Consider the following 25,582-nt stretch of genomic DNA (forward strand, 5'->3'; position numbering starts at 1 on the left):
TCCTATTCTGCCCCTGATTGGGTAATACTCGCTGCCATCGTTGGATTGATTGGTTTGTTTCAGGTTCACGGCCAATCAGAGTCAGAGAAGGGCGGGTCTCTTGGCAGAGAGTCGATTTGAAAGAATAGAGTGCCGAAGTTATGACGTCACTTTGTAGGCCAAAACGCGGAAGTGAGTTAGCATTTTAGCACTTCCGGTTCCCTCGCCCTAGTCTATGGGTTTTTTGAATGGGTTTTTGCTAAATCGCCTGAAATAAGGTCTGTGGTTAACAAAGCCTCTTAATATTTTCAAGTTTTGATCTAGGCCTATGAAATAAAACACACCAGTTATAACCTGCTTGTGGTTTTTTAAAATTTATTGTGTCTTAAAAACGGTGATTGCTAACAAGTTGCTAAAAGGGACTACATCCTTTGGCGGGGACTTTAGACGTCATCATGACAAATAGGAAATCTCTCACTAGCCCACGTTTCAGCCTCACGTTCTTAGAAGTTTACCTTTTCATCTCTCCCTAGTTTTACTTAGCGAGACTCGATAAACCTTGTATGGCGGAGGCTGCTCCAGATACCCCCCCGCGTCCAGCGCTGAAACGAAAGCGGATGCAAAAGTACCGACGAGAGTGGGAGGAATCAAATACTTGGCTGGAAAGTGTCAGCGGAAATGAGTATCAAGCCAATTGCACAATTTGTCGGCGAGTGTTCTCTGTTGTGCACGGTTACATATCAGATGTTCGACAGCATGCCTCGGGAGACCAACATTCCCGAAATGCTAGAGGTCACAGAAATCAAAGCACCGTCTCACAGTTCTTCATACCTCAATTATCTCCTGAGGCAGATAGTGTAATGACAGTTTTTTAATCACCTCAATAATTTTCTGAATTCGATTTCATAGGCTGCATATTTGTTAAGAAATAATGTTAAAAATGTTAATGAATCATGTTATGGTATGATTTGTTTGTAACACTTTACAATAAGGTTCATTTATTAAACATTAGTTAATGTATCAATACCTAACATGAACTAACAATGAGTAAGTAATACATTTGTTACTTATTAATCTTTGTTAATGTTAGTTAATAGAAATAAAGCTGTTCATTGTTTGTTCATGTTAGTTCACAGTGCATTAACTAATATTAACAAGATTTTAATAAAGTATTATTAAATGTGGAAATTAACATGAACAAAGATGAACAATTGCTGTATAAGTGCAGTTCATTATTAGTTAATGTTAATTAATGTAGTTAACTAATGAACCTTATTGTAAAGTGTTACCGATTTGTTTATTACTGTTAAGGCAGTCAGACACATAAGCATTATTTTAATAACAGATAAGAGAGATATATTTAATAATAAAAATATAGTGCCTATGTGAAGAAAATAAACAACTTCACTAATTTAAATGATTGCATTCTTCAATAGGCTACTGCAGAATTAACAATAGACTATATAAAATAGATTAACTTACCAATAATAATAAAAAAATTGTGTTTTACATGAATTTAGAAATGTTTGTAGATCGGTTATTTATTATGTGGTTTCACTGTTTGGATGGTGTTACTGTCTGCAAACAATGACAAATATTTTATCCAAAATCTGTGTTCACGCCACCTTATACAATTACTAAAGTTCAATAGCAATCTGTTCACACTGATTTCAATAGCAGATATCTTTTTATAATGCCCATGTATCAATCTTAATATTTTTATGAAAACATGTTTTAAGTTGCGATTTACCACCACTGGCACGTCATCGGACCTGTGGTCATCGGACCTCTGGTCATCGTGGCCCCGAGGGCCCTACCCGAGAGCGTTCCGAAAACGGCCGCCATTGGACTTGACTTGCAAGAAAAACTTTGAAATAATGTAGTGGTTTATTCAAGAAACCAAATAACTAGAATTTTGTGTTAACATCAAAGGTTAACATTAGTATCTTGAAACACTAACAATATGATGTTTGTGGTGGTGTTATTTTCACCGTCTACAATTTAGGAATTTTGTAACAATTTGATTTCCGAAGTGAAACGATACATTTGAATGTTTTGGAAACTATATGAGATTGTTGTATGAGCATGGTTATTAGGACCTACTACTAGAGGGAAAACGCAAAATTCTTGTTTTATAGTAAAAAAATTTAGTTTAGATTATATATTATCATTTGTCAGGCCCCTGTCTCTCTCACCCACATCGGAAGTTTCGTCAACTGCAGGAACTGAAATTAATTTAGAGACGACTATTGGCTGAAAAATATGGAGTCAGATGACGCAAAATTTCCGGGTGTCACAGCACGCGCTGGAGGTATCTTTCGGTCATTCCGCTTAACAGCAGCAACAGACTCGCGTACAAGATACGGCTCTGGAGGTAAGAGACTAAACGCCGGTCAGATTAAACGAGCATCATATTCTAATCAGTCACTACTATAACCTAATAACCTCAGTTGTGATTAATCAGGATATATATTTTTTAAATTAACGACTTATATGGCTGAAAGAGAAAAGGGAAGGAACGCTGGCTAGCCTAAGGATTTTTTATAGACAGATAACCCAGATTATCAGCAAATCTCAATATGGGACGTAATTGTTGGATTTGAATTACATTTACGTTTTTAAATGGTGTTTTAGTCGCCAATAACTATCAGGATAGGTGATGGGAAATCATGTCTTTGCATCCTCTTGTGATGATGCTGCGTGTGACGTTTCTCATCAGCGCCATCATTAACCATCAGAATAAAAAGCTTTAACGAATTTCTTAAACACGTTTGTTTCCAAGTTGTGATTGATGGACAACACGTGTTGGCTGTGGCTCAAATCCTAGCGCTGCCTACCTAGAAATCATTTTGGGCATCATAGGCACGCCGCCCAAAAAATCCCGAAAATGCTGTCTTGGTAGACAACTCAATAGATTTTGAGACAGACTGTATTGGCTGCACCTTGCGAATTATTTCAAGACACTTAAAGTGTCCACCCTTTTTATTATTATTTTTTTAAAGCAAAAATATGGGTGACAGTGTGGCACTTACAATGGAAGTGAATGGGGCCAATCGGTAAACATTATAATACTCACTCTTTCAAAAGTACAGCCACAACACGTAAACAATATGCGTGTTAACATGATTTTACTGTGATACAATCTCTTACTAACCTTTTCTGTGTAACGTTATAGACAATTTTACAACTTTGTTTCCATGACAACGTAAACACTCAAACCCAAAAACGGCCATAAAAAATGGATTTAAAATATTTTAAAGCTAAAAAAATATACTTGAGATTTAACAGAAGAATGAATGGAATTGCTTTGTTAAAATTACAAGCTTCACATGTCTGCTTTTAAACCCTCCAATAATGGGCCACATTCAGTTCCATTGTAAGTGCCTCTCTGTAACCCAGATTTTTATATGTATTATTTTTTATTTGAGGCAGGAGTCAAAATAATTTTTCTGTGGTAATCAACATTATGCCACAAATGCTGTCGACTGAGATTAACATGTGTTGAACCTGGAATATTCCTTTAAAAGGCCATTTTAGATCTTTTTAAAATAACTATCACCTTATTTGACCTCAGAATCCTTTAATAATTCTTGTGAAATTGTTTTGTTTTCTTACTTTGAAAGTGCAGTTGACATGAATAATCTCATCATTGTATTGTGCCAATATCTGTAACATAATCATGGCCATACAATAACACTTAGTTGTTATACTGATTGTGGAAACAAAGTGTACTTTTGTTTTGAAGTGTACACTTAGGTCCGCTTGTCATCAAGTTTACTCTCTTAGTAATCAGAGGTTGGTTGGTTTAGATAAGATAAACCTAATAACGAGTGCTACCAAGATAATGAGATCAGATCCAGGATCCAATCATTCCATTCCAGTTCACAGTGTGTCCACCAGCTGAAGATATGGCTCGTAAATGGGGTGAGCTGGAGAGATTGTTATCATTGGCTGTCTCTACCTACTGACCAATCTGACTAGGATTTAAGGGTTCAGGTGGAGTGTAATCTTTGAACAGGGTTACACTCCAAACTCATCAGGGCAGTTTTAAAAAGTGCACCAGTCAGCATCAATGTTTGTTTCATCAGAAGTTTATTTGTGGATATTTATTATTATTACATTTTGATGTACATGATTGTGCTTCAGGTATTTCCGGCCTGATGTTCTCTCTCTCTTTCCTGAATAATGATCCAGATACAAAGGTGTGCGAACGACTGTTTTAATAAAGTTCTGATTTATTCTATTATATTAAAGGGCAGTTGTTCTCAATTGTTTTTTTTTTTCAGGACCTCGATTTTACATTGGACATCAAGTGGCAAACCAAAACAGTAAATCAACGTAACCTGTCTTTTAATGTCACCTGGGTCACATGTTGTTTTATGTTGCATAGTTTGGTTAATGGTTTTGAAATAAAAGGGCATGTATCAAATTACATTATGTGTGTTGTTGATGTACTGTTGACAACAATTGATACAATAAGTTTTCTCTCCTCCCTTTTAAAAGTTGATGAGCATGTTTATTTATAGAAGTCTGTTATATTTAATATTCTGTTTATTTCCTAATATCAAATATCATTCAAACCCAACATATATTACACAGGGTGAAAACTTTGTCCATAAATTAATAAAGAATTAGGTCCAATTAATTCCACCTTACAGATTATTAACTCTAAAAAAAAAAACAATTGCCATAGTACCACTGTCACTATTGTAAAGTCATGATTCATTTTAGTAAGATTAATTATGTCATTTGAAAAACCTTTCATTTGTCTTTTTTCCTCATCAGTGCTGTTTTATGTCAGGGCTGTCTAGCTTTTTTGAGAGGTTTGAACTCCTTTATAGCATTTTCAGATGATAAAGCACCAAACTTGAGATGAATAAAATGGCTGGGTTTTTCCTCCATAAATTGTTTTCCGTGGCAAATTTACATTGTTCTTTCTTTGCTGTCCGTGACCCAATCAGAACAGACCTGCAACTAATTTTTGGTTCACGACCCACCAGTTGAGAAAAACTTGCTGGAAAAACCATTTAGATTTGTATTTTATGTCTAAAACAACTTGGAGTTTGTTCATGCTATACTTTATAACATGTATTCCCTGGGAATTGAACCCATGGCCTTGGTGTTGCTAGTGTAATGCTCTTCCAAGTCTAATCTGTGTCAATATCACATGCTGCTCCACCAGGATTAATCATGATTTGGTTACAACAGATTCTGTGCATCACAATGTTGTCAGGCTAAACAAACATAGGGTAATAACTAACTGCCATTGTTGGTTCTAGTTATCTGCTACTCATGGGATGGTGTCTGACCTAAATTTACCTTTTGCCATTTGCTGTTTTGTCTTTGATATACTTTCACAACCCCCAGGCCAGCTGGTCATGGCTGTCTTCGCTGTCAGTTAGGATTTGCACTTTGACGGCCATCTAATTTAATAAACAATGTGCTGCTTGTTACCACAATTACAGTTAGATGCAAAACAATGTAAATTTCCAAGGTTTTTTGTGTACAGGTTGTACAGTAGTGTTAATGCTGAAGAAACTTCTGATGTGTGGTCAACGGTCCTTTTTACTTCCTCAATATGAGTCATGTTATTAAGAGATCATCCTGAGAGATCATCTCATTTTTAGCATAAGTTAACATATTTGACTGATGACGGAATTAAATAAAATATCCTCCAAACTCAAATTTGTTTTTAAACCATTATTTACTTTAGTACAGATGCTTTTAATGACTTAAGTTATACGTTTTATCAGTATTCTTGTGTTCCCTGGAAATTTAATCCATGACCTTGGCATTGTTAGCACCATGCTCTGCCAGTAGATGTACTGTTACACAACATATAAATAAATATATCCACTTTTTAATTTGTATATGTTCTTGACAAACATTAATCTTTAATAAGCAAGGAAATTGACTTAATCTTGTAATTTTATATTGTGTTAGTGGCTTTTGTTCATCAATCTGCCCTGTCTTGCGGGCAGGGCAGCTCTGCAGGATGTTTATGACTTCATAGTGGTGTTAAATGAGAACCATTGAGGCACTTGTGAACATTCAATTATAAGCCTTGTTTGTCTCATTTATATAGCATATTGAGTGCACTTTTCCATTCAACTTCCACAGGAAGTCTCAAACATGTTCTTTCTTATATTCATCCACATCAGGTTATACATTTTGGAGCCAATAAGACACATCCTTAAGTCTTTCTGAACTTTGACCCCAGGATCCTGAGTTGGACCCTGAACAACAGATTCCCTATATCAGGCTTGGCCTGATCCCTTCATCTCACAGTCCTTTTCACAGCAAACATGGACCGGAGCACCATTCTACTGCTTCCCATACATGCACTAGTGTGGCTGTACTCTCTCCTGAGCTTTCTGCCATGGTACTTCCTCACGGGAGCACAGGAAAAGAAAGCCCTGGCAAAGAGGCTGAAATCCAAGTCTACCACAGGCCAAGCGGATGGACCTTACCGCTCCGTTGATTGCTTTGAATCTCTGGTGAGGGTGGATTTCCCTGGAAAAGACACCCTTGACAAGCTGTTTGACCATGCGGTGCAGCGTTTCGGTGAAGCAGACTGCCTGGGAACACGAGAAGTTCTCAGTGAAGAAAATGAGACCCAACCGAGTGGGAAAGTCTTTAAAAAGGTACATCTTGTAGCACCTAAGTTTAAACATCCAAACTCTATAGCTACATTCACAACCAAAGCCAAAGTACCTAATTATTTTCTACTCAAATCCAATTTATTTAGTGACCATTTAAATGTGACCCAGACATTGATCTAAACAGGCAAAGCTTCTAAACTGGACTGCATGCAAAACAACCTACCATGGCATGTTATTCACAACACCGTCAACTAATTTTATTTTAAAATTAGCAAAATACTGTATATGAAATTAGAAAAACTTTGGTTTTCCAGTTAACATTCTTTTTCATTAGCTTGTCAGACCTGAATGTACACACCAAAGGGCCTAGGCACAGTGTGAAAAAATCTGATACTTATCCCATTCGTTTCCACCTATGGGAGTGGCCCAGATCTGCATAAAAAAATTTAAATACTTTGTACTTTTTGCTGTTCAGTGTCATCCAAAAAAAACCGATCTATATCACATGCAAGGGGGGAAATGGATTTGGGCCACAGTCAAATGCTCTGTGCTCTTGAGAACTCATGAGTAAAGCAAATATTTATCAATACAAAGGTGTTTGACTAAGGTGTTTTGACATGTTTTGTATTGGCAGTTAATTCTTGGTGATTATAAGTGGAAGTCTTATGAGGATCTGGACGTTGAGATCAGTCAGTTTGGGAGTGGGCTGGCAGCGCTTGGCCAACAGCCAAAAAGCACCATTGCCATTTTCTGTGAGACGCGTGCGGAGTGGATGATTACTGCTCAGACCTGCTTCAGACGCAATTTCCCATGTAAGAACACAAATTATTTGTATTCCCACTTACCACACTTTCCTTTTTCTATTTCAAAAAGGAAAGAATGATGTTATGCAAAACACATTTTCAGGCTTTAACCCTTAGTCCCAGGGTTGGACTGGCATTCTGGCATACCAGGCATTTTCCCGGTGGGCCAGCGCACTTTGCGGCCGATCAGGGGCGGTGGGTCGGCCATGAAATGTGCCGAATGAGCCGCGATAAGCAAAAATAAGCCGCCGTGTTATGCAGAACGGACCACAAAACGGTGCTGCAGTATGCAGAAAATGACAACCTTCAACAAGTCAACAACTTTTGGATCAGTTGCCATGTAAAATCCAGGGCCGATTTCTCTTCCCAGTCCAGCCCTGCTTAGTCCTGTGATGTCTCATAATTGTGTTTTGTGATAACGCTAAACTAAACAATGTATTGCTTTTATTTTCATCTTTTGTTCAACTGTGTCTTTCATGGTTTCTTTGTTTTGTTGTAGTGGTGACCTTTTATGCGACTCTTGGAGAAGAGGCAGTGGTTTTTGGATTGAATGAGTGTGGAGTTACCCACCTCATCACCAGTGTAGAACTACTGGAATCCAAGCTGAAAGTGAGCACTTTTTTTATTTTTATTTTGATTAGGGCTGTTGATATAATATTCAACCATTCAACCTATTCATACATAAGTTGCACTTTAAGAGTGTTCTTACCATCAGACCAATTCAAGCCTGATGTACCTACCACCTTGATATTTTTACAAATGTGTGGCAGTAGGGGGCATTCAGTGCTGAAATTGTACAGGTAGCATATGGCTTGAAGTCTTTGGGGTCATCTGTATCAGTGTTTCCAAAACACTGTGAAAGATTGTCAGGTGTGCTGTGGAAAATTCTAAAATTCCACAAAATAAATGAATGCATGAAATTTTTTTTTATAATTTCAGGGATCCAAACTCCTCACCTTTCAGAGAATTTTGCCATTTTAAAACCATAATCGGTCACTTTTGTGATTGTGAAGAGCAATGATTAATGTGCAAAAGTGACTGATGTTTATATGCGTTAAGGGTCTTTCACATGACTCTCATCAGCACTGCAGAATACATTGAAGTCTACGGAGTGACTTCACACAAAAGTGTTTTTCACACACATGTTTTTGCTTCACCAATAATGATTTTGAGAGTACTAATCAACAAGAAATATTTAAAAACTGTCCAAATTTGTGAAGAGACATTGAATGTCTCTTATTTTAATTAAATATTACCTTTTTGTTTATGAATATCAGAGACCTTAGTTATTTAACTAATTTAAATTCACAAAGAAAACTCTCGGACCTAAACGAGTCCTTTTATTAATTTCTACTATCAAAGCAACTGCAAGCTTTTTTCTCTCTTCCAAATTCATGTTTTCAATATTTATTTTGCACACCTCCCGCTTTTGTACGTGGCAAACTCAAAGTCGTCTGTCCGAGGCAAAGACGCAAAATCGAATGACAATTGCATCAGCATCAGTCTCCCTTGATGCGTTTGATTACGCACAGACGAGCACGTTTAAGTCGATGCGGACCAGAAGGAAGATTTGAGTTGTCGATTGAGTTCTGTTCAGTTCATTTGACGTGTTTTGTTAATATTTTAATCATATTTTCTTTTTTTATATTGCGTTGTTCATATGTCGTGTTTTAGTGGCCTCTGCTATCACTGTGAAAAAAAAAAAACATTAATCTGCTTCGTGTGGTGTCTCTGTTGTTCATCTGTTCTCTTCATAAATAAATACATTGATAATCTGCTGTATGCTCATCCTGTAAGTTCATGATTAAAAATGTGAATGAAAATAAAAGCAATTAAATGTCTTATTAACATTAAAATCTGAAAATTAAAATGACAGGTAATAATAGATTATGACTGAAGTTTTACGATCCTGTCCGTCAAAATGATGGATGATGAGAAAGTCTAACGCAAGCACTGTATGTGACTTGTTTTTTTGTTTTTTTTTGGTTTTGCATTGCCAAATTTCAAACATTACAAGTAAAAACGCTACAGACAGACAGAAACATGGACAAGTTTTTGAAAAGGAAAAATATTGACTGTGGTTAGCCTATGTGGGATAGTGGTGTGCCGCAGAATTTGTTTAGTCGCAAAAAGTGTGCTGTGGCAGAAAAAAGGTTTGGAAACACTGATCTATATGCTAGTGTACTTCAAACATGATCAAATAAATAAATTTTAGCAGATATACATATTTTAAAATGTACAGTTTCTCTCTTTCAGTAAACCGGACCAAAAATACTGAAGGCACCTATGAGTCCACATTTTTGTCCTATAAAAAGCTCTCTACAACAAGAATGTCTCTCCTCCTAATACCACCTGCCATTGATTAGTAATAGCAAGTAGCAAATCATGGTTAATCATGGCTATGACTAAACTAAAGCTTATTGGCTATTTAAATAGGGTGGGGAGGCGCAGGCCCTTTGATATGTCCCTCCCCTACTTCTGTTTCAATAGGAAATAATGTATGTTGCACAGCATATAACAATTTACTTTTAAACCCTTTCCATACAGAGCGTACTTCCTCAAATCCCCAATCTGAAACACATCATCTATGTGGACAGGAAGGGTATAAGCACTGCAGGATATCCACAGGGCATACAGATCCACAGCATGCATTCTGTAGAGGCGCTAGGAGCCAAGCCAGAAAACCGTAAGCACACTTTAATGTGGTTTATTATTACATTTTATAAATATCACACATCTTTGTTGACATTTCTATATTATTAATTAGCCTTTTCAGTGATTGCCTGTACTATGCCATCAGTACAACTACACATTATTGATGTGAATAAAGATTTGTGCTGTAGCTAAATAGAACCATCTGAGAGGTAAAGAATATGTATTTTGTGTTGTAGTGAGCAGAGAAATAGTGAAGCCTGTTCCATCAGACCTTGCTGTTATTATGTATACCAGTGGTTCTACTGGCAGACCTAAAGGAGTGATGATCATCCATAGTAACCTCATTGGTGGCATGGCAGGCCAGTGTGAAAGGATACCTGGCTTGGGGTATGTAAAATTACCATTAATGAATCAGAGTAAATAAATTTAACATAATTGTTTTTCTAATTGAAATGCTGCATGGTAGTTTTGCTTTAATGTGCCTGGATGATTCTACAGCCCAAAGGACACATACATTGCTTATCTTCCTTTGGCTCATGTGTTGGAAATGACAGCTGAGATCTCATGTGTGACCTATGGCTGCAGGATCGGCTATTCCTCCCCACAAACTCTGTCTGATCAGGTACAGCACTCTAATTCATTACAGGATCAGATAAATGCAGCCAAAAAAACAAGGCGCACTCATCCAGATTTGTGAGCTTTTTACAAAATAATAAAATGCTTGTTAATCTTTCACTAATTTGATTCAACGGCATGTTTTTGCTTTGTAGTCAACCAAGATTAAGAAGGGAAGTAAAGGTGATTGCACTGTGCTAAGACCTTCCTTAATGGCTGCTGTACCTGTAAGTTGGACTCTAAATATCTTAAGTCTTGTTTCATTCACATAATCCTAAAATAACACACTTTCTTCTCTTCTATCAGGAAATAATGGACCGGATCAATAAGAATGTCATGAGTAAAGTGCAGGAAATGAGCTGTGTGCAGAGGACCCTGTTCAAACTGGCTTACAACTACAAGCTCGAGCAGATCAAGAAGGGTTACGATGCGCCGCTTTGCAATATGTAAGTACAGCTCAAACTGGGCCTTTAGTTCATCGCATTTGCTCTTTTCAATTGACCTGGAAAACTGATTGTATTGCTTCCTGATGTTTAGTGTGTTTAAGAAAGTGAGGGCGCTGCTGGGTGGGAATGTGCGTATGATGCTGTCTGGAGGAGCTCCTCTATCTCCTGCCACGCAACGCTTCATGAACATTTGTTTCTGCTGTCCTGTTGGTCAGGGATATGGTCTTACAGAGACCTGTGGAGCAGGCACTATAACTGAGGGTGAGAAACCTTACTACATCTGAAGAGGCTTTTAAAAATTAAGATTTCTGTCTTTTCCTGCACTATAAATTCTTTTTTGTTGTTGAAACGCCTTCATAGCTTCCATGGGCACTGCATAAGGGCTTTAAAGTGTTTTAACATAATTACAAGCAACTAACTTGGTATTAATTGGTACAACTGATGTCAAAGTCCTGGTTCATTGGACTTTCTTTAGAACATCAAAAGTTTAGCTGTATTGATGACGGTTGTTTCATTGTTGCGCAGTTGCAGACTACAGCACTGGACGAGTAGGAGCTCCTCTGATCTGTTGTGAGATCAAACTAAAAGACTGGGCAGAAGGTTAGTGAATATTTCCAACACAATCTATTCTATTTAACAACTTACTCATATGAACTCTGGTGTACTTCACTCTTGCAGTCATAATATTCTTGTGAATAAGAAATCGTATCCTTTCCTTCAGGTGGCTATACAAAGCTCGACAAGCCTCATCCTCGTGGTGAGATACTCATTGGAGGTCCTAATGTGACCATGGGCTACTACAGGAGTGACATCTCTAACAATGAGGACTTCTATGTGGATCAGAATGGACAGCGATGGTTTTGCACTGGTGACATCGGGGAGATGCACCCTGATGGCTGTCTTCAGATTGTTGGTATGACTACAGTGAAGTCCTGTTTCTTTTGTGTAAAATCATGTTTCGTTTCTATATGTATTCTATTGTTATATTTGTGTTTTGTAATACCTAGATCGCAAGAAGGACCTTGTGAAACTTCAGGCCGGGGAGTACGTCTCTTTAGGCAAAGTTGAGTCGGCGTTGAAGAACTGTTCTCTCATTGATAACATCTGTGCGTACGCAAACAGGTTTGTCACACTCAGCCTTGCCTGACAAATATGGAATGTTATTGATCCTAACAATGGATTCTCTCTTTGGAACAGCAGATGTACTGTATACAGACCTCTCTCTCTTCTCTCTCTGCCCACCAGTGACCAGAACTACGTCATCAGCTTTGTTGTTCCTAATCAGAAGAAGCTCACAGCTTTTGCCAATCAGAAGGGAATCGAGGGCACTTGGGAAAAGATCTGCAACCATCCACTTATGGAGAGGGAAGTTCTGAGAGAAATTAAGGAAGTTGCAAATTCAAGTGAGTATAACTTCGGTATTTGAAGTATACAGCATCAGTGAGTGGTTCAAAAGTAAAGGCCTGTTCAGACCAAGTCTACATTTTTGGCATGAAAAATTGCAAATAAAACACTGAATTTATTGTGAATTGTTTTGGTGTGTAATAAAATTCCTTTGTGAATATTTTATACTCCCTATAATGTGTTTTAACTAGGGCTGTCAACCGCTAAAAAAATTTAATCAAATTAATTACATGGTGTCCTGATTAATTAATCGCATGTACAAATATTTGCTGAGCCCCGCATATAACAATAAGTCAATATATAATAATGAAATAATTATACATGGTTATCATATATATATAGATTAGGGCTGTCAATCGATTACAATTTTTTATCGAATTAATTACATGGTGTCCCGATTAATTAATCGCATATACAAATATTTGCTGAGAAAGCCCCTCATATAACAATAATTCAATGTATAATTATTTCAACATTATATATAGTTATCTTTAAATATTAAAAAATGTTATATATAAAAATATTCAGATAATTCAAATGCTTTACACTCTTGTGGCAGAAGAGTTCATCATTGATAAGACCATTCAAAAACCAGCTTTAGAATACAATGTATTGTTTACTACCATATTATTGATCATAAGTCAATCATTGACACACAGTTCACAGCAATCCATTACACAAGTGAATTTGTCAATCAGTTGGAGATTTATTGTGAGGGTTTGTTTAGGGACCTGTCAATTTACACCTGCATTAGCCATTGTTTTGTTTTTTTAGAAACAAGCCAGGGGTATACATAGTACACAATACTACAGATATATGTTACAATAATGCCAAGACATTATGTTCATAGTGCAATGGTTTTCAATGCTTTGGAGTTGTTGTAGGTACAAAGAGTATTTAAATAATATTTCAAGTCTTTACAAAAAGTGCAAATAGGGGCTTTATAGACATAAATGTACACTTATGTATTAAAAACTTGGCAAGAAAAATAAACTGATTAATCAGAAAATATTAACTTAATATTAATCTATGAAAACCAAATAAAACGTCTTTAAGAAAAACTAGTTAAAATAGAGGTGCGTACAAACAATCTTTTTATCTACAGCATTACAGAAGGAGCAAAGTGGATCTATTTCAGGGAGCATGTTTCTAAAATAAAGATTGACTGGGTAAAAACGGTGTAACAGTTTAAAGGACATCTCCTTAACCTCGTTGGTAATTAAATATGTATGAGGTAAATACCATACGACCTGCGTCAGACATGCTTATGTCGCGTCTCGGGTGTGTTGTGTCATAAAAATAAAATGTTTAGGTCACTGTGTCGAGTTAAAAATAGTTTAATACTCAATCTTTAAACACATCTTAAGATCGCATTTGCGCTCCAAGTGTTTTGAACGCAAGAAATTGTTTTCTTCACTGTATAAACTGTGTTGCTCACACTGCCCTCTGGAGTAAACAGGTGGTACTACAAGCTTGGATTTCTCAGTTAAGCATTGCGATTAAAGTGCGTTAGTTTTTTTAACACGATAATTTTTTCTGAATTAATCGCAATTGAACATGTTAAATCGACAGCCCATATATATATATATATATATATATATATATATATATATATATATATATAAAATGTTCAGATAATTATTATATTCTATTCAGATATAATTATATTCTTGTGGCAGAGTTCATCATTGATGCAATATAAAAAGCGGTTTTAGAATACAATGTGTTGTTTACTACAATATTACTGAACATAAGCCAATCATCGGCATACAGTTCACAGCAATTTTGTCAATCAGTTTGAGATTTATTATGAGGGCTTGTTTAAGGACCTATCACTGTGTCAGTTAAATATCTAGTACTTAGAACACATCTTGAGATCTCTTGAGAATTTGTGCTCCATCAAGTGTTTTGAACATAACGAATGTTTGTGTTGTGCTGCTGCTAGATGGTTGTTTTGTTCACTGTATAAACTGCATGTTGCCCATACAGCTGAAATTTCAATTACTGCCCTCTGTAGTAAACAGGTGGTACTACAAGCTTGCATTTCTCAGGAATATTCCTTATTACGGTCGGGGGCAGTGCGATTGAATTGTTAATTTGTTTTAACACATTATTTTTTATAAAATTAATTGTATGGAATTAACGCATTAAATCGACAGCCCTAGTTTTAACTAATGTTCACCCATCGGATTTAATGCAAACGGTCCTTAAAGACCCAATGAAAACCCCAAATTGTATGGCTTTTATCAATGTTGTTTTAGCTTTTAGGTCCTACTCCTAAAAGTTGACACAATTAACTTTTAGCTGATAAAAACAAGTTACAGTCTTTCTGTTCTGGGAAAATGGACCAAAATATTGATAGCTGATCTTGCACTCATTGGTGTATCCAGTTTATTGTCCAACCAAATTCTTTCTAGAATGAGTTTGTACCTTGACTAGCAATAGTAAGTAGTTTTAGAGAAATTTTAGGCTCAGAACATGTCTTGATGTTTTGTGCATGATTCCAGTTAAACTACAGCGTTTCGAGATACCAGTCATGGTCCATTTGAGTCCGGAGCCATGGACCCCAGAGACAGGCCTTGTGACAGATGCATTCAAACTGAAGAGGAAGGAACTGAAGAACCACTATCTTAACGACATCGAAAGAATGTATGGCCACAAGTAGGACCTCTTATCACAGCCAAAGACATCTTCATCAGATCCTCGCAGTGTACAATTGCTGAATATCAATAAATGTAAAAGAAAAAAAAAATAATAATTTGCCACAACCTCACCACTGCCCATTGCTTAGTGATGTGCACCAATTTTTGAAGACAAACAGTGTTGTTGAGCTGTTGGTCTGTGCATTTTTTAATCCGGATAACAAGTAGAGCTATGTGGTCTTTTCATTCAGAGCACTGTAGTCTCTTTGCTGTAAAGTAGTTTACAATAAAATGAGTCGTAGCTGAGTAGACCTGTTGTGTAGTGGACAATATTCAGCTTATCCAACATAAAACATCCACTAATTTCTCCTTGTAGTATGCAGGAATCTATTGTAAAAAAAAAGATTTCAACCATTGAACAGCGATTATACTGCCATCACTTTTTTTGTTGTTGTGTGAAATTTTACCTTTGTAAAACAGTTGTTAGTTTTTTGTTTGTTTGCATGGTTTCAAAGAATTTGAAAAATTTATTGCTAGCTGAGGTTAAGTCATTGCACTGCAAATCTGCCTCCTTTTAGAGGAAAGTAATATATACAGTGGTGATGTTTCTGTGCCTTCTGATTGTTATTTTCAATGTTGATTCCCTATTGGTGGTAAATTCCTGTGCTTCATCCACTCATCAGGATCTAGTGGCTTCTTAATGGTTACAAACCACTTATTTCATTTGAGTTTATTTTGCTGTTATGTTGAAAATGTATCTAGTTGAGTTAATATTGAGTTCTCTTGTTTTGTTCCATATGCTCATGGAATGACTCAGGATTTGTTGAGATGAATTGCAAGTGATTTGTTGCTGATTTGTACTGTTAGATTGACAACTGAAATGAAGGGAAAAGTTCATAGGAATATTATCTTCCCATCTTAAGCCACAGAGGTAATGATATTAATGTAGCCTATCATTATTTTTACTGACATTAATCACTGATTCTAGTGTTGACCATGTCTGTAACAAATTATTTGTTTCATAGAGCTCTTTAGGTTGTAGTCGACAAACTCAGAAAGAAATTTGCCTTGGGTCCCCTGTGTACTTTCCTATTGGTTTTTAATAATGGCAGTTTTGGATTTGAGAAAAATAAGGTCTGTGGTATATATTACTTCACAATACATGGGCATTTTGTTGTACTCTTATATGAAACTTGAATTTTAAAAAAACGTAAGAAATTCAAATCCACATGAACTTTACCCTCCACAATGTCTGACAAACCCTTATCTGCCAGTTTATATTGTACTTCATGTTGTAATTTATTGGGTCAAATATGCATTTCATTAGTTTTTATCCTTTTGAATTTATTTTGAATTTAAGTTTGTATTGTACAGACACTGTAATATCTTGGTTTAACAAATGTTTCTCTCTGGAGAAAAGTGCTTAAAAAGTTTATTTATGTTGTCATTTGCACTTGTTTTCAGGGATTTTAGCCATAATTTATATATATTTTCAACAAATCTAGCAGTTATTTCATTTCCTATGGAATGTTGTGTGCACCCCACCCCCACTTGTAGAATATTCTATGATGCTTATGTATTTTTACTGTGGGTCACTGTATGTAATATGCTGTGTAAAAGTTTTCTACTAAAGATGTGATGTGTTAGAAATAGTTGCCATAATTGATTTCATGTGCATACATAAAACAAGGTTTTTGTGTATTTAAAAAAAGAATTTTTTTTTTAGATATAATTCAGTTTGCCCAATCTTGAAAGTGGAAACAGTCACTTGCAATCTTCCATACTGGCTGGTCACTGTTAGGTGAGGCTTGGACAGTGTAAAACTCTCTCTCTGCAAGGACAACAGGGAACAGGTCTCCAGGTTACGGTAAACCTTTAATTACTTTCTTTTCACACTACTTCACAGACACTACGTATAAATGGCAAAACACTGGGTCTGCTTGTCGGTCACTCTCTCCTCCTCTGTGGCTGCTGGCATTTTAACCGCTCTCCTCACTCTACTGCAATTAGAGACAGGTGTTAGACATAATTTGGCCCAGGTGTGAGCGCCCTTACCGCTTCTCTCTCCCGGACGGGCGCTTGACCACGCCCCCGCTGCCACAGACAGTTAATAAGAAATTCTGGTTGAAGTATGTCTGTTTGTTTCCATCGAACTTCACCGAGCCCGCTGTAACCACCAACAAAGTGGTTTGGCCTTGAGTTGCTTGTTCTGATAAAAGATATGACACAATTAAATAATTAATTAGGTCACCACTTGATGCCTAAAGTAAAATCTGAGTTCTGAAGCAAATCCAGTTGAGAATCACAATATTAGTATATTACAATGGGTGCACTCGTATCTTGCATACCATGTACAGGCTGACCGTCAAGAGTGTGCGCTTGAAATTCGCTGGAGGGGAGGGACTCAAAGAAATCACCGAGAGCATCTTGACCTGTGAAAGCGTTGCCCTTCCACACCAGCGTTGCTTTATCCAGATACAGCCTTATCAAATTCTGAAAGCAATCAATTAATTACAATTTGTTTTTTAAGCAACATTTATTTACATAACGGGTCAAATTTTAAACTAAAACCATGAGCTGTGCATACCCGTCTTTTCTTGTCCATGCAGCCATAATAAATATTGGCGAATTCCTCCCGAGTATCGACACGACTGATCAACGTGAGTCCTGAAGTCCTGAACGATATCAATGAGAGAAATTACATGTACCATTTTGAAACCGGTTGCGTATAAATATTTACATAATTTATGTAATCGATTGACTTACCACCGCTGAACCCATGCTAATAATCGCTGCACAAACTTAACCGATCTCCTGCTGAATATGTTTGATCATCAGTGCTTCTCATTGGCTAATATGAAAAGTACAATAAAAACAAAGTTTCTTTAGCAGGAGCCTGATGACAATAAAGCTTCACCACATGAATTGACAGTTTCTAAGATAATGAAACGAATATGTAGTTTATACCAAGTATGAAAAGAGTGACACCGTCAAAAAACGGAATTATGTAAGTTTAGTCTTTAAAGGGTAACTAAACCCTAAACCAACTTTTTTTAGTTAATGATCTGTAAGCATGGGGCTTTATTAGTACTGGTCATTGATTCAAGTAATTTTTTTGACATTTGTGTATAAAGTGTTTTAATTCTACAATATATGGTGTAAAAACGTCTGAGTGCTGCCCTCTTCAGGTTGAACGGTGGCTACTGCAGTTGAATTTTCCTATTGGCTGTTGCGGTACTTCGTGACGTAAGCGGTGACAGCTGACGTAAGCAGGTTCCAGCTCACCACGCCAGATTCATGTACATGTCGTCTTGCGACCGTGTGAGGAATAATAATAACATAGAGTCTGACAGCAGCTGTCAATTAATCCGTCACTACGAGTCTCAGGTGCCCCCCCCCCGCTCAGCCCCGCACTCGGTTCGTTCCCTCTATCCCCGCCGGGGTCTGCCCACTTTTCCTGCATTTTCAAATATTTCTAGTGGGTGGAGTCAGACTCTGAGCAGGTGTTTAGTTACCCTTTAAAAAAAAATAGACACAACACCTGATCAGTGCACAACACACAAAAATGCACGTGTTCACAAATATTGTTCCGATGGAAACATGCACTGCCATTTTTTAGTTCCCAACCACGACTATTTCATATCACGATGTTTTTAAGTATTCTAGATTACAATTTAAATAAAGTGGGATAAAAAAAAATATATAAGATTGTGCTGGGTGTTAAATGTAGAAATATTAAAATTATCATTTAATCCTTCAAATAAATGAATGGCTGATTTAGCCTTTATAAAATATATTTTAACATAACAGGGGATTATTTAACAATTAAAACACTGGATGCTTATTTTATTTCGGTGACAAATTTTGTACTTTTATTTATCAGGCAAATTTGGCGGCTCCTAATAAAGTTATTGTATCCAATGAAATCGCAGCGTCTCTGCTGTGGGCGGAGTCGTTGATGTTGAATTGTCATCCTGCTGATCACAAAAATGAACATGGAGGGAAATGTATCAAATGTTGAAATCTGTAATTTAGCTTATAACGGAAAATTTGAACAACTTAAACAATTTATTTTGTCCGACAACTCACTAGCGACAAAAATAGATCAGGTGTGTTGAAACTAGATGCTCAGTGGTTAGCAGAGTGCTAAACCTTTTTATTGATTCAAATATTACTGTCACATGTTTTAACTGCTCTGACTGCTGCTTCATACAGGACAACAGGACTGCCCTGCACTGGGCTTGTTCTGCTGGACATGTAGATATCGTGCATTTTCTGTTGGATCTTGGAGTTGAAGTGGATCCCAAAGATGATGTGAGTGAGTCAATAATTAAAACAAGCAAGTACAACCCACAATAGCAATGTGGATTTAGTGTTATTCACCGAATAGCCTCTTGGTGGTGGTGTTTACTCACTTTCCACATAATTTTAGGCATTTTGGACCCCTCTTCACATAGCAGCATCTGCTGGGAGAGAAGAAATTGTCACATCCTTAATATCCAAAGGGGCTCAGTTGAACTCTGTGAACCAGAATGGTTGTACCCCACTTCACTATGCAGCATCTAAAGACCGATATGAGGTATCTGAGAGACCATATGAAAGAATGACATCAAATCATTCTGAAAATTGTAAAATAACTAAAATAGTTATTTAGTTATGTTATAGTTATGCAATCCTAATTGAATGAGCTGTGGCTGATTTATTTTTTTTTATTTATTTATTTTTTTAAACAGATAGCCCAGATTTTGCTTGAAAATGGTGCAGATCCTAATGCAATGGATAAATTGGAATCCACACCTCTGCACAGAGCATCTGCCAAGGGCAACTACCGTCTCATTCAACTACTTTTGAAACAGAGCGCCTCTACCAACATTCAAGACTCTGAAGGAAACACACCACTGTAAGTAGCACCAGCGCTATACACAATAGTGTAATTTTTTTTCTTCCATTCCGAAGAATTCCACACATTTCTTATGGGCATGCTCATAAGGTATGTGCTGTTGTAATTACCTCCTTATACCTGTTCTACATTAAAGGAATAGTTCACCCAACATTTTTAAATACCATCATTTACCCTCATGCTATCTCAGATGTGTATGACTTTCTTTCTTCTACTGAACACAAACAAAGATTTTTAGGAGAATATTTCTGCTTTGTAGGCCCTCACATTCCAAGTGAATTGGTACAGGAATTTTTAAACTCCAAAAGCATGTAAAGGCATCATAAAACTTTTCCAGTGGTTTAACCCATGTCTTCAGAAACGACGTGACGTGTGGGTGAAAAAAGGATCAATATTAAAGTCCTTTTTTGTCCTAAATCTCTCCTTTCACTTTCACATTCGTCTTTTATGGCGATTCATATTCTTCATGCATATCGCCACCTACTGGGCAGGGAGGATCATTTATACAGGGTTTCCGCAGGTCTTAAAAATTCTTAATTTGCCCTTCCACAAAATAAGGCCTTAAAAAGGTCTTAAATCGTAGCAACAAGACTTTAATTAAAAGGTCGTGGCATTAAATGTTGAATGAGGGATCGTTTCCTCATTGCGGGATTGTTTACTTGTTGCGTTTAAGTAGGGTGACCAGATATCCCGTTTTGAAGAGGTTTGTCCCGACAATTCTCTTAACATTGTAATTATGTCCTGGTTTCAGCTGGTAGGCTCACAGATTTTTTTTTACTTACATTTATTGTATTTGTTTTCCTTCTCGCTATTGTTTGCAGAGAAGAGAAGAAATTTAGAAGTGTTGCATATTGATTTAACGATACTTTCATTCAAGTCGTTCTGCAAATCTGCTTGAATGTATCTGGTTGCCATGGCAATGATGTCACACGATTGGCGCACACTTTTTTGTCATCCTGTCAGTCAGCACAAGTAGAAATGCACCAACAAAAAATGTGTTTTCAACAACGAGCTGATAGAAGCCAATCCATTTCTTCGTGCAGCATGTGAATATTTAAGCAATTATTTCTCTGTAATGTTAATTTCCCCAAGAGCACAGAGGTAAATCAGAATATGTCACATTTAGACAGCTATACTGCACTTTTTACATAGTACAAGCACTTGTTCAGATGTGGGGGTTGTATTTTGAATTTTGGTTACAATGTTGTGAATTTATTTTATAATTACACATGCAATATGACCGTATGGAATGGATAGGATAGGCTACATGGAATTGATACATTAAAAAAACCTCAAATGTGGTTAAATCGTGAAAAAAACTTCTTTAGTTGGTCTTAAAATGGTCTTAAATTTAGCTTCACAAAACCTGCAGAAACCTTGTTATAGTAAAAAAAGACTTCAATATTGATCTGTTTCTTCTGAAGACATGGATTTAGCACTGGAGTCATGGATCACTTTGGCTTCTAATGGATTACTTTTATGCCGCCTTTATGTGCTTTTTCGGAGCTTCAAAATTTTGATACCCATTCACTTGCATTGATTATTTTTTGGTGAACTATCCCTTTAAATACATCACTTTTTTTGGTAGTCACCTTGCATGTGATGAGGAGCGAGCAGAGGCAGCAAAACTTCTTGTGGAACATGGTGCCAGTATCTACATTGAGAACAAGGAAAAGATGACGCCTATACAAGTTGCTAAAGGTGGTCTGGGAAATATGCTGAAACGGATTGTTGAGGGCTGATGGACCCCCAACAGAACCAGAGCAGTCCACCTGCAGCTTTTAATTAAGCTGCTTTATTAATATGATGAATACTTACTGAACTTACAGGGTGTTTGAAAGACAAAGAAGAGCAAAAACATCTGCTTTTTGGTGAAAGTTTGTAAAGACACTTGTAAAAGAGAAGAATTATGTTTTAGTCAGTGTTCTGTCTTTGACAGTTAAAAAAGCTCATGGCTTAGACAGGTTTCACTCATTTTATTGGGTAAACAGGGGTTTTAGGTTCAAGATAATCCACTCTGCAACATTCTGCTATTGTCTAGTTCAGTGTTTCCCAACCACCACAAAATAAATAAATGCATGAAAAAAATATATATATTTCAGGGATCCAAACTTCTCGACTTTCTGAGAAATTTGCCATTTTGAAACCATAATCGGTCACTTTTGTGATTGTGAAAAGCAATGATTAATGTGCAAAAGTGACTGATGTTTATATGCGTTAAGGGTCTTTCACATGACTCTCATCAGCACTGCAGAATACATTGAAGTCTACGGAGTGACTTCACACCAAAGTGTTTTTCACACAAAAGTTTTTGCTTCATCAATAATGTCTTGGAGAGTACTTAGCAACAAGAAATATTTAAAAACTGTCCAAATTTGTGAAGAGACATTGAATGTCTCATAATTTATTTTAATTAAATATTACCTTATCATTTATGAATATCAGAGACCCTAGTTATTTAACTAATTTAAATTCACCTAGAAAACGGCTAAACATAAACGAGTCCTTTTATTACTTTCTACTAACAAAGTAACTGCAAGATATTTTTCTCTCTTCCAAATACATGATTTCAATGTTTACTGTGCACACCTCCCACTTTATTACGTGGCAAACTCGTAACATTGCCCCTCTGTGACGCTTTCTGAAACTCTCGTCATGTGGAGGGCAATGCAGCGCTTGACACTAGCATTGAATGGAGTGTTGACACCTCAACTCATGAAATGCGCTTTACAATGAAAGAACATTATTGAAACTCAAAATGATTAGTATTTGTCTATTATTGTGGTCTTTTCTGATAAAAGCCATGCAAGCAGTTTAAATAGGTTACTGTAGGAAAATGATAATTCTTATACTGACGTCAGTAGATTTGTAGCCATGCAAGTTTTAATAAAGGAGAAGGAAAGGACGTTATTGAAACTCACTATTATTGTTGTCTTTTTGGATGAAAAATAATGCTCAGACTGAAGAAAGTCTATAGATCTGCTTTGAACACCTATAAAGTCTCTTGGTAGATTTCGGTCTTGAATGACTCAAAATTATTCACTGACTCACTCATACCACATAAGACGCTCATTTGTCGTGACCTAGTGACATTTCCAGAAGGGGTCACTGAACTAATCAGTTAATAAAATGTAACAAATTTGTGTAACAGAAGCAAGCCTCACCAAAATACTCTTTATTTTGCAGCTAATTCTGCACAATTGTAAATTTGAATAAACACGAATTACTAAAATAGCTGGAATTTGTGCTTTTAGCTCATTCTTTAAAAAAATCCCCAGAAAACATTTTCTTGGACGGTCTTACCTTTTTCGCACCTCATGAGTTTGCATCCCTGTAATTTATTGTGGCATTGCAAGAACAAATCTACAAATGAGAAAAGAAACAATTTGTTGTTTTTTCATTACCCATTTAGCGCTCTTGCCACCTGTGACCTCACACAGCATAGCCTGCATATTTTTTGGTAAACACGCTACTAAGGCGGACAGAAAACATGTTCTTGAAAAGGAAAAATATTGACGATGGTTAGCCTATGTGGGATAGTGGTGTTCCGTAGAATTTTTTAGTCATAAAAAGTGTGGAAAACACTGGTCTATATTAGCCATGGTTGCTTGATTTCTGTTAAACCTAAAGCTGGTGTTATCATAGGCGAGTCTCTCTGTGTGAAGGTCACAACAACATAGTCTATTCTTTTCTTGTGATAATGCTTGCTATTTTTTATAAGGAAAATAAATTATAATTGAGTACACTTGTGTGGCTGTCATACCTTGACATTAAATGAAAATGTATTACATATATATATATATATATATACGTTTATTAGATATGCTTTTATTCTTTGACATTCAGGTAGGTTTAATTTGTCTTCACTCTCAATACCTCCCACCCACTCACATGAGTGCAGAGAAATTACAGCTCATTGAGCTCATGGGCATATGACCAGCTGCTAGCTTGTCAGCAAAAGTCCTACTGGTTATAGGGAAGTGGTGAAGATGACACCCAGAGACTATGGTCTTTCTGTGTGTGTAGCAACCACAATTGCACAGATTGTTTAAACAATATGTCATGAAAGATCAGTCTGATTGTCCCTAAGCTTTTTCTGTGGTAAAGAATTATATCTGATCGTTCAAAATATCAGTTTCATCAGCACGTTTCTCCTAAGTAGCTTTGAAAAGTTGTTAGGTGGAAACTTCCAGTTAAACAATTGAAACTGAATGTTAACCACAAAGTTGAAATGTGAATGGCCATGAAAAAGATTTTGTTCACCATTCTAACAGTGAGGATGGTGTGTAGCAGCATCAATTTATTGAATGAAAGTAGTGTTATGTATAAAATATAAATATTAGAAAGTACATTTTAAATACACAGATAAATTACTATTTTTACAGCATTATAAATAATTAATATGTTACATAGGTTTTATATAGGTCTCTCCCCAGTGACCTGGTTAACTATTGTCATGACTAAGAATTAAGATCACCCTAAATTATGAACTTTAATTCAATAAAGAGTACATTAATACGGTACTTTTACTTAGTTCTGAGATTTACAAATGCAACCTTAGTCAGGTCATTTTTATTTGTAGGCTAGTGCTTTCCACAATTCACAGTTTCAAGGAAGCTTTACAGAAAATTATGCTGTAATGTCTTAAATATCTTGAGAGTCCTCGTTGAGCAGATTCATTTGTAAAATGTAATTGAAAATCATGCCTAAAAATTATTTGTCTGTAGGCCCCTTAAGAACAAGCCAAAGGCAACTGTGGCAAGAAACTCAAAACTCCATAAGATGTTAATGGAGAAAAAAAATGAAATACTTGGGAAAAACCAGGCTCAGCTGTGGTATAGCCAGTTCCGCTCTGACTGTACAGCATTAATATATTATGCAATTATCAGTTAGAAAAATGTAATACAAATAATGTAACTGAGTATATTTTTGGTGGGCAATGTTTGATATTGAGTAAACTGTAAGACTAATGATTAAATGTCTTTGAAGTCCATCTCGAATTGCATGTGGATGCAGTGTTCTTAGTAACTTGGCTGATAAAGGCTTTAGTTGGCAGTCATTTATTGTAATCCATTAATTTTTTTAAAGTGATGCAAGCAGTGGTCTTAGAAGTGTTACTTGCTGTTTTGGTTTGTATTTGGAAGCAGTTTATTCATTGTTTTGTCCATTCTAAGAACAAGATGATGCAGGCTGGGGTCAGAGAGGTATGCCTTGCAGTCCGGCTGGAAATTTGTAGCAGCTCATTTTCATTGAAATACATCCTATGACCAAGGTGCAGGCAGTGGCCAGTGAAGTATCCCTTTTTGTACAGCAGGAGTTGCTTCCTCTGTGAAGTCCATCATAGTAGACTGAAGTGATGCACACATTGATCATCCCTCACTGGCCGACACAGACTTCAGTTAGTAGTCATTACTCAGTGACACAGCAGTGGAAGTGGAACATCGGGCCGGACCAAAGCTGGCACTGGTAAACCTGGGATATGTATCCTGAGGATGAGACAGGGAAACAAATTAAATAATAGCCATTCACTTCATTT

At 36.5% G+C, this 25,582-nt stretch overlaps 3 protein-coding genes across 4 annotated transcripts in view; 2 read left to right on the plus strand and 1 right to left on the minus strand.

Annotated features, from left to right (window-relative positions):
- LOC127663079 (long-chain-fatty-acid--CoA ligase 4-like) overlaps positions 1-16,813 on the plus strand; it is a 188,958-nt gene extending 172,145 nt beyond the window's left edge. Inside the window, exons 1-15 of one of the 2 annotated variants that reach the window (XM_052154503.1) lie at positions 2,283-2,353; positions 6,141-6,623; positions 7,216-7,393; positions 7,884-7,993; positions 9,932-10,070; positions 10,276-10,426; positions 10,538-10,661; positions 10,810-10,881; positions 10,961-11,100; positions 11,192-11,361; positions 11,626-11,700; positions 11,822-12,013; positions 12,108-12,222; positions 12,346-12,503; positions 15,012-16,813. In XM_052154503.1, coding sequence (XP_052010463.1) covers positions 6,285-6,623; positions 7,216-7,393; positions 7,884-7,993; positions 9,932-10,070; positions 10,276-10,426; positions 10,538-10,661; positions 10,810-10,881; positions 10,961-11,100; positions 11,192-11,361; positions 11,626-11,700; positions 11,822-12,013; positions 12,108-12,222; positions 12,346-12,503; positions 15,012-15,169 — 2,121 coding nt within the window. In that variant the 5' untranslated portion in view covers positions 2,283-2,353; positions 6,141-6,284 and the 3' untranslated portion in view covers positions 15,170-16,813. Of the gene's footprint in view, positions 1-2,282; positions 2,354-6,140; positions 6,624-7,215; positions 7,394-7,883; positions 7,994-9,931; positions 10,071-10,275; positions 10,427-10,537; positions 10,662-10,809; positions 10,882-10,960; positions 11,101-11,191; positions 11,362-11,625; positions 11,701-11,821; positions 12,014-12,107; positions 12,223-12,345; positions 12,504-15,011 lie in introns of those variants that run through there. The other variant, XM_052154502.1, reaches the window with a different exon arrangement.
- A 55-nt stretch (positions 16,814-16,868) lies between these two features.
- LOC127663083 (NTF2-related export protein 2-like) lies at positions 16,869-17,766 on the minus strand. The gene is made up of 5 exons (XM_052154509.1): positions 17,734-17,766; positions 17,495-17,639; positions 17,252-17,355; positions 17,076-17,082; positions 16,869-16,953 (listed from the first exon to the last, which is right to left on the minus strand). The coding sequence occupies exons 1-5, from the start codon at positions 17,749-17,751 to the stop codon at positions 16,880-16,882; spliced, it is 348 nt and encodes a 115-aa protein (XP_052010469.1). The 5' UTR covers positions 17,752-17,766; the 3' UTR covers positions 16,869-16,879.
- A 973-nt stretch (positions 17,767-18,739) lies between these two features.
- On the plus strand, positions 18,740-23,781 carry LOC127663084 (26S proteasome non-ATPase regulatory subunit 10-like). Its single transcript, XM_052154510.1, has 5 exons — positions 18,740-19,255; positions 19,362-19,460; positions 19,579-19,725; positions 19,880-20,046; positions 21,635-23,781. Exons 1-5 carry the CDS (start codon positions 19,136-19,138, stop codon positions 21,786-21,788), a joined length of 687 nt encoding a protein of 228 aa, XP_052010470.1. The 5' UTR covers positions 18,740-19,135; the 3' UTR covers positions 21,789-23,781.
- Positions 23,782-25,582: the final 1,801 nt, after the last annotated feature.

The sequence above is a fragment of the Xyrauchen texanus genome, chromosome 23, assembly GCF_025860055.1.
Source record: "Xyrauchen texanus isolate HMW12.3.18 chromosome 23, RBS_HiC_50CHRs, whole genome shotgun sequence".
Taxonomy (NCBI): domain Eukaryota; kingdom Metazoa; phylum Chordata; class Actinopteri; order Cypriniformes; family Catostomidae; genus Xyrauchen; species Xyrauchen texanus.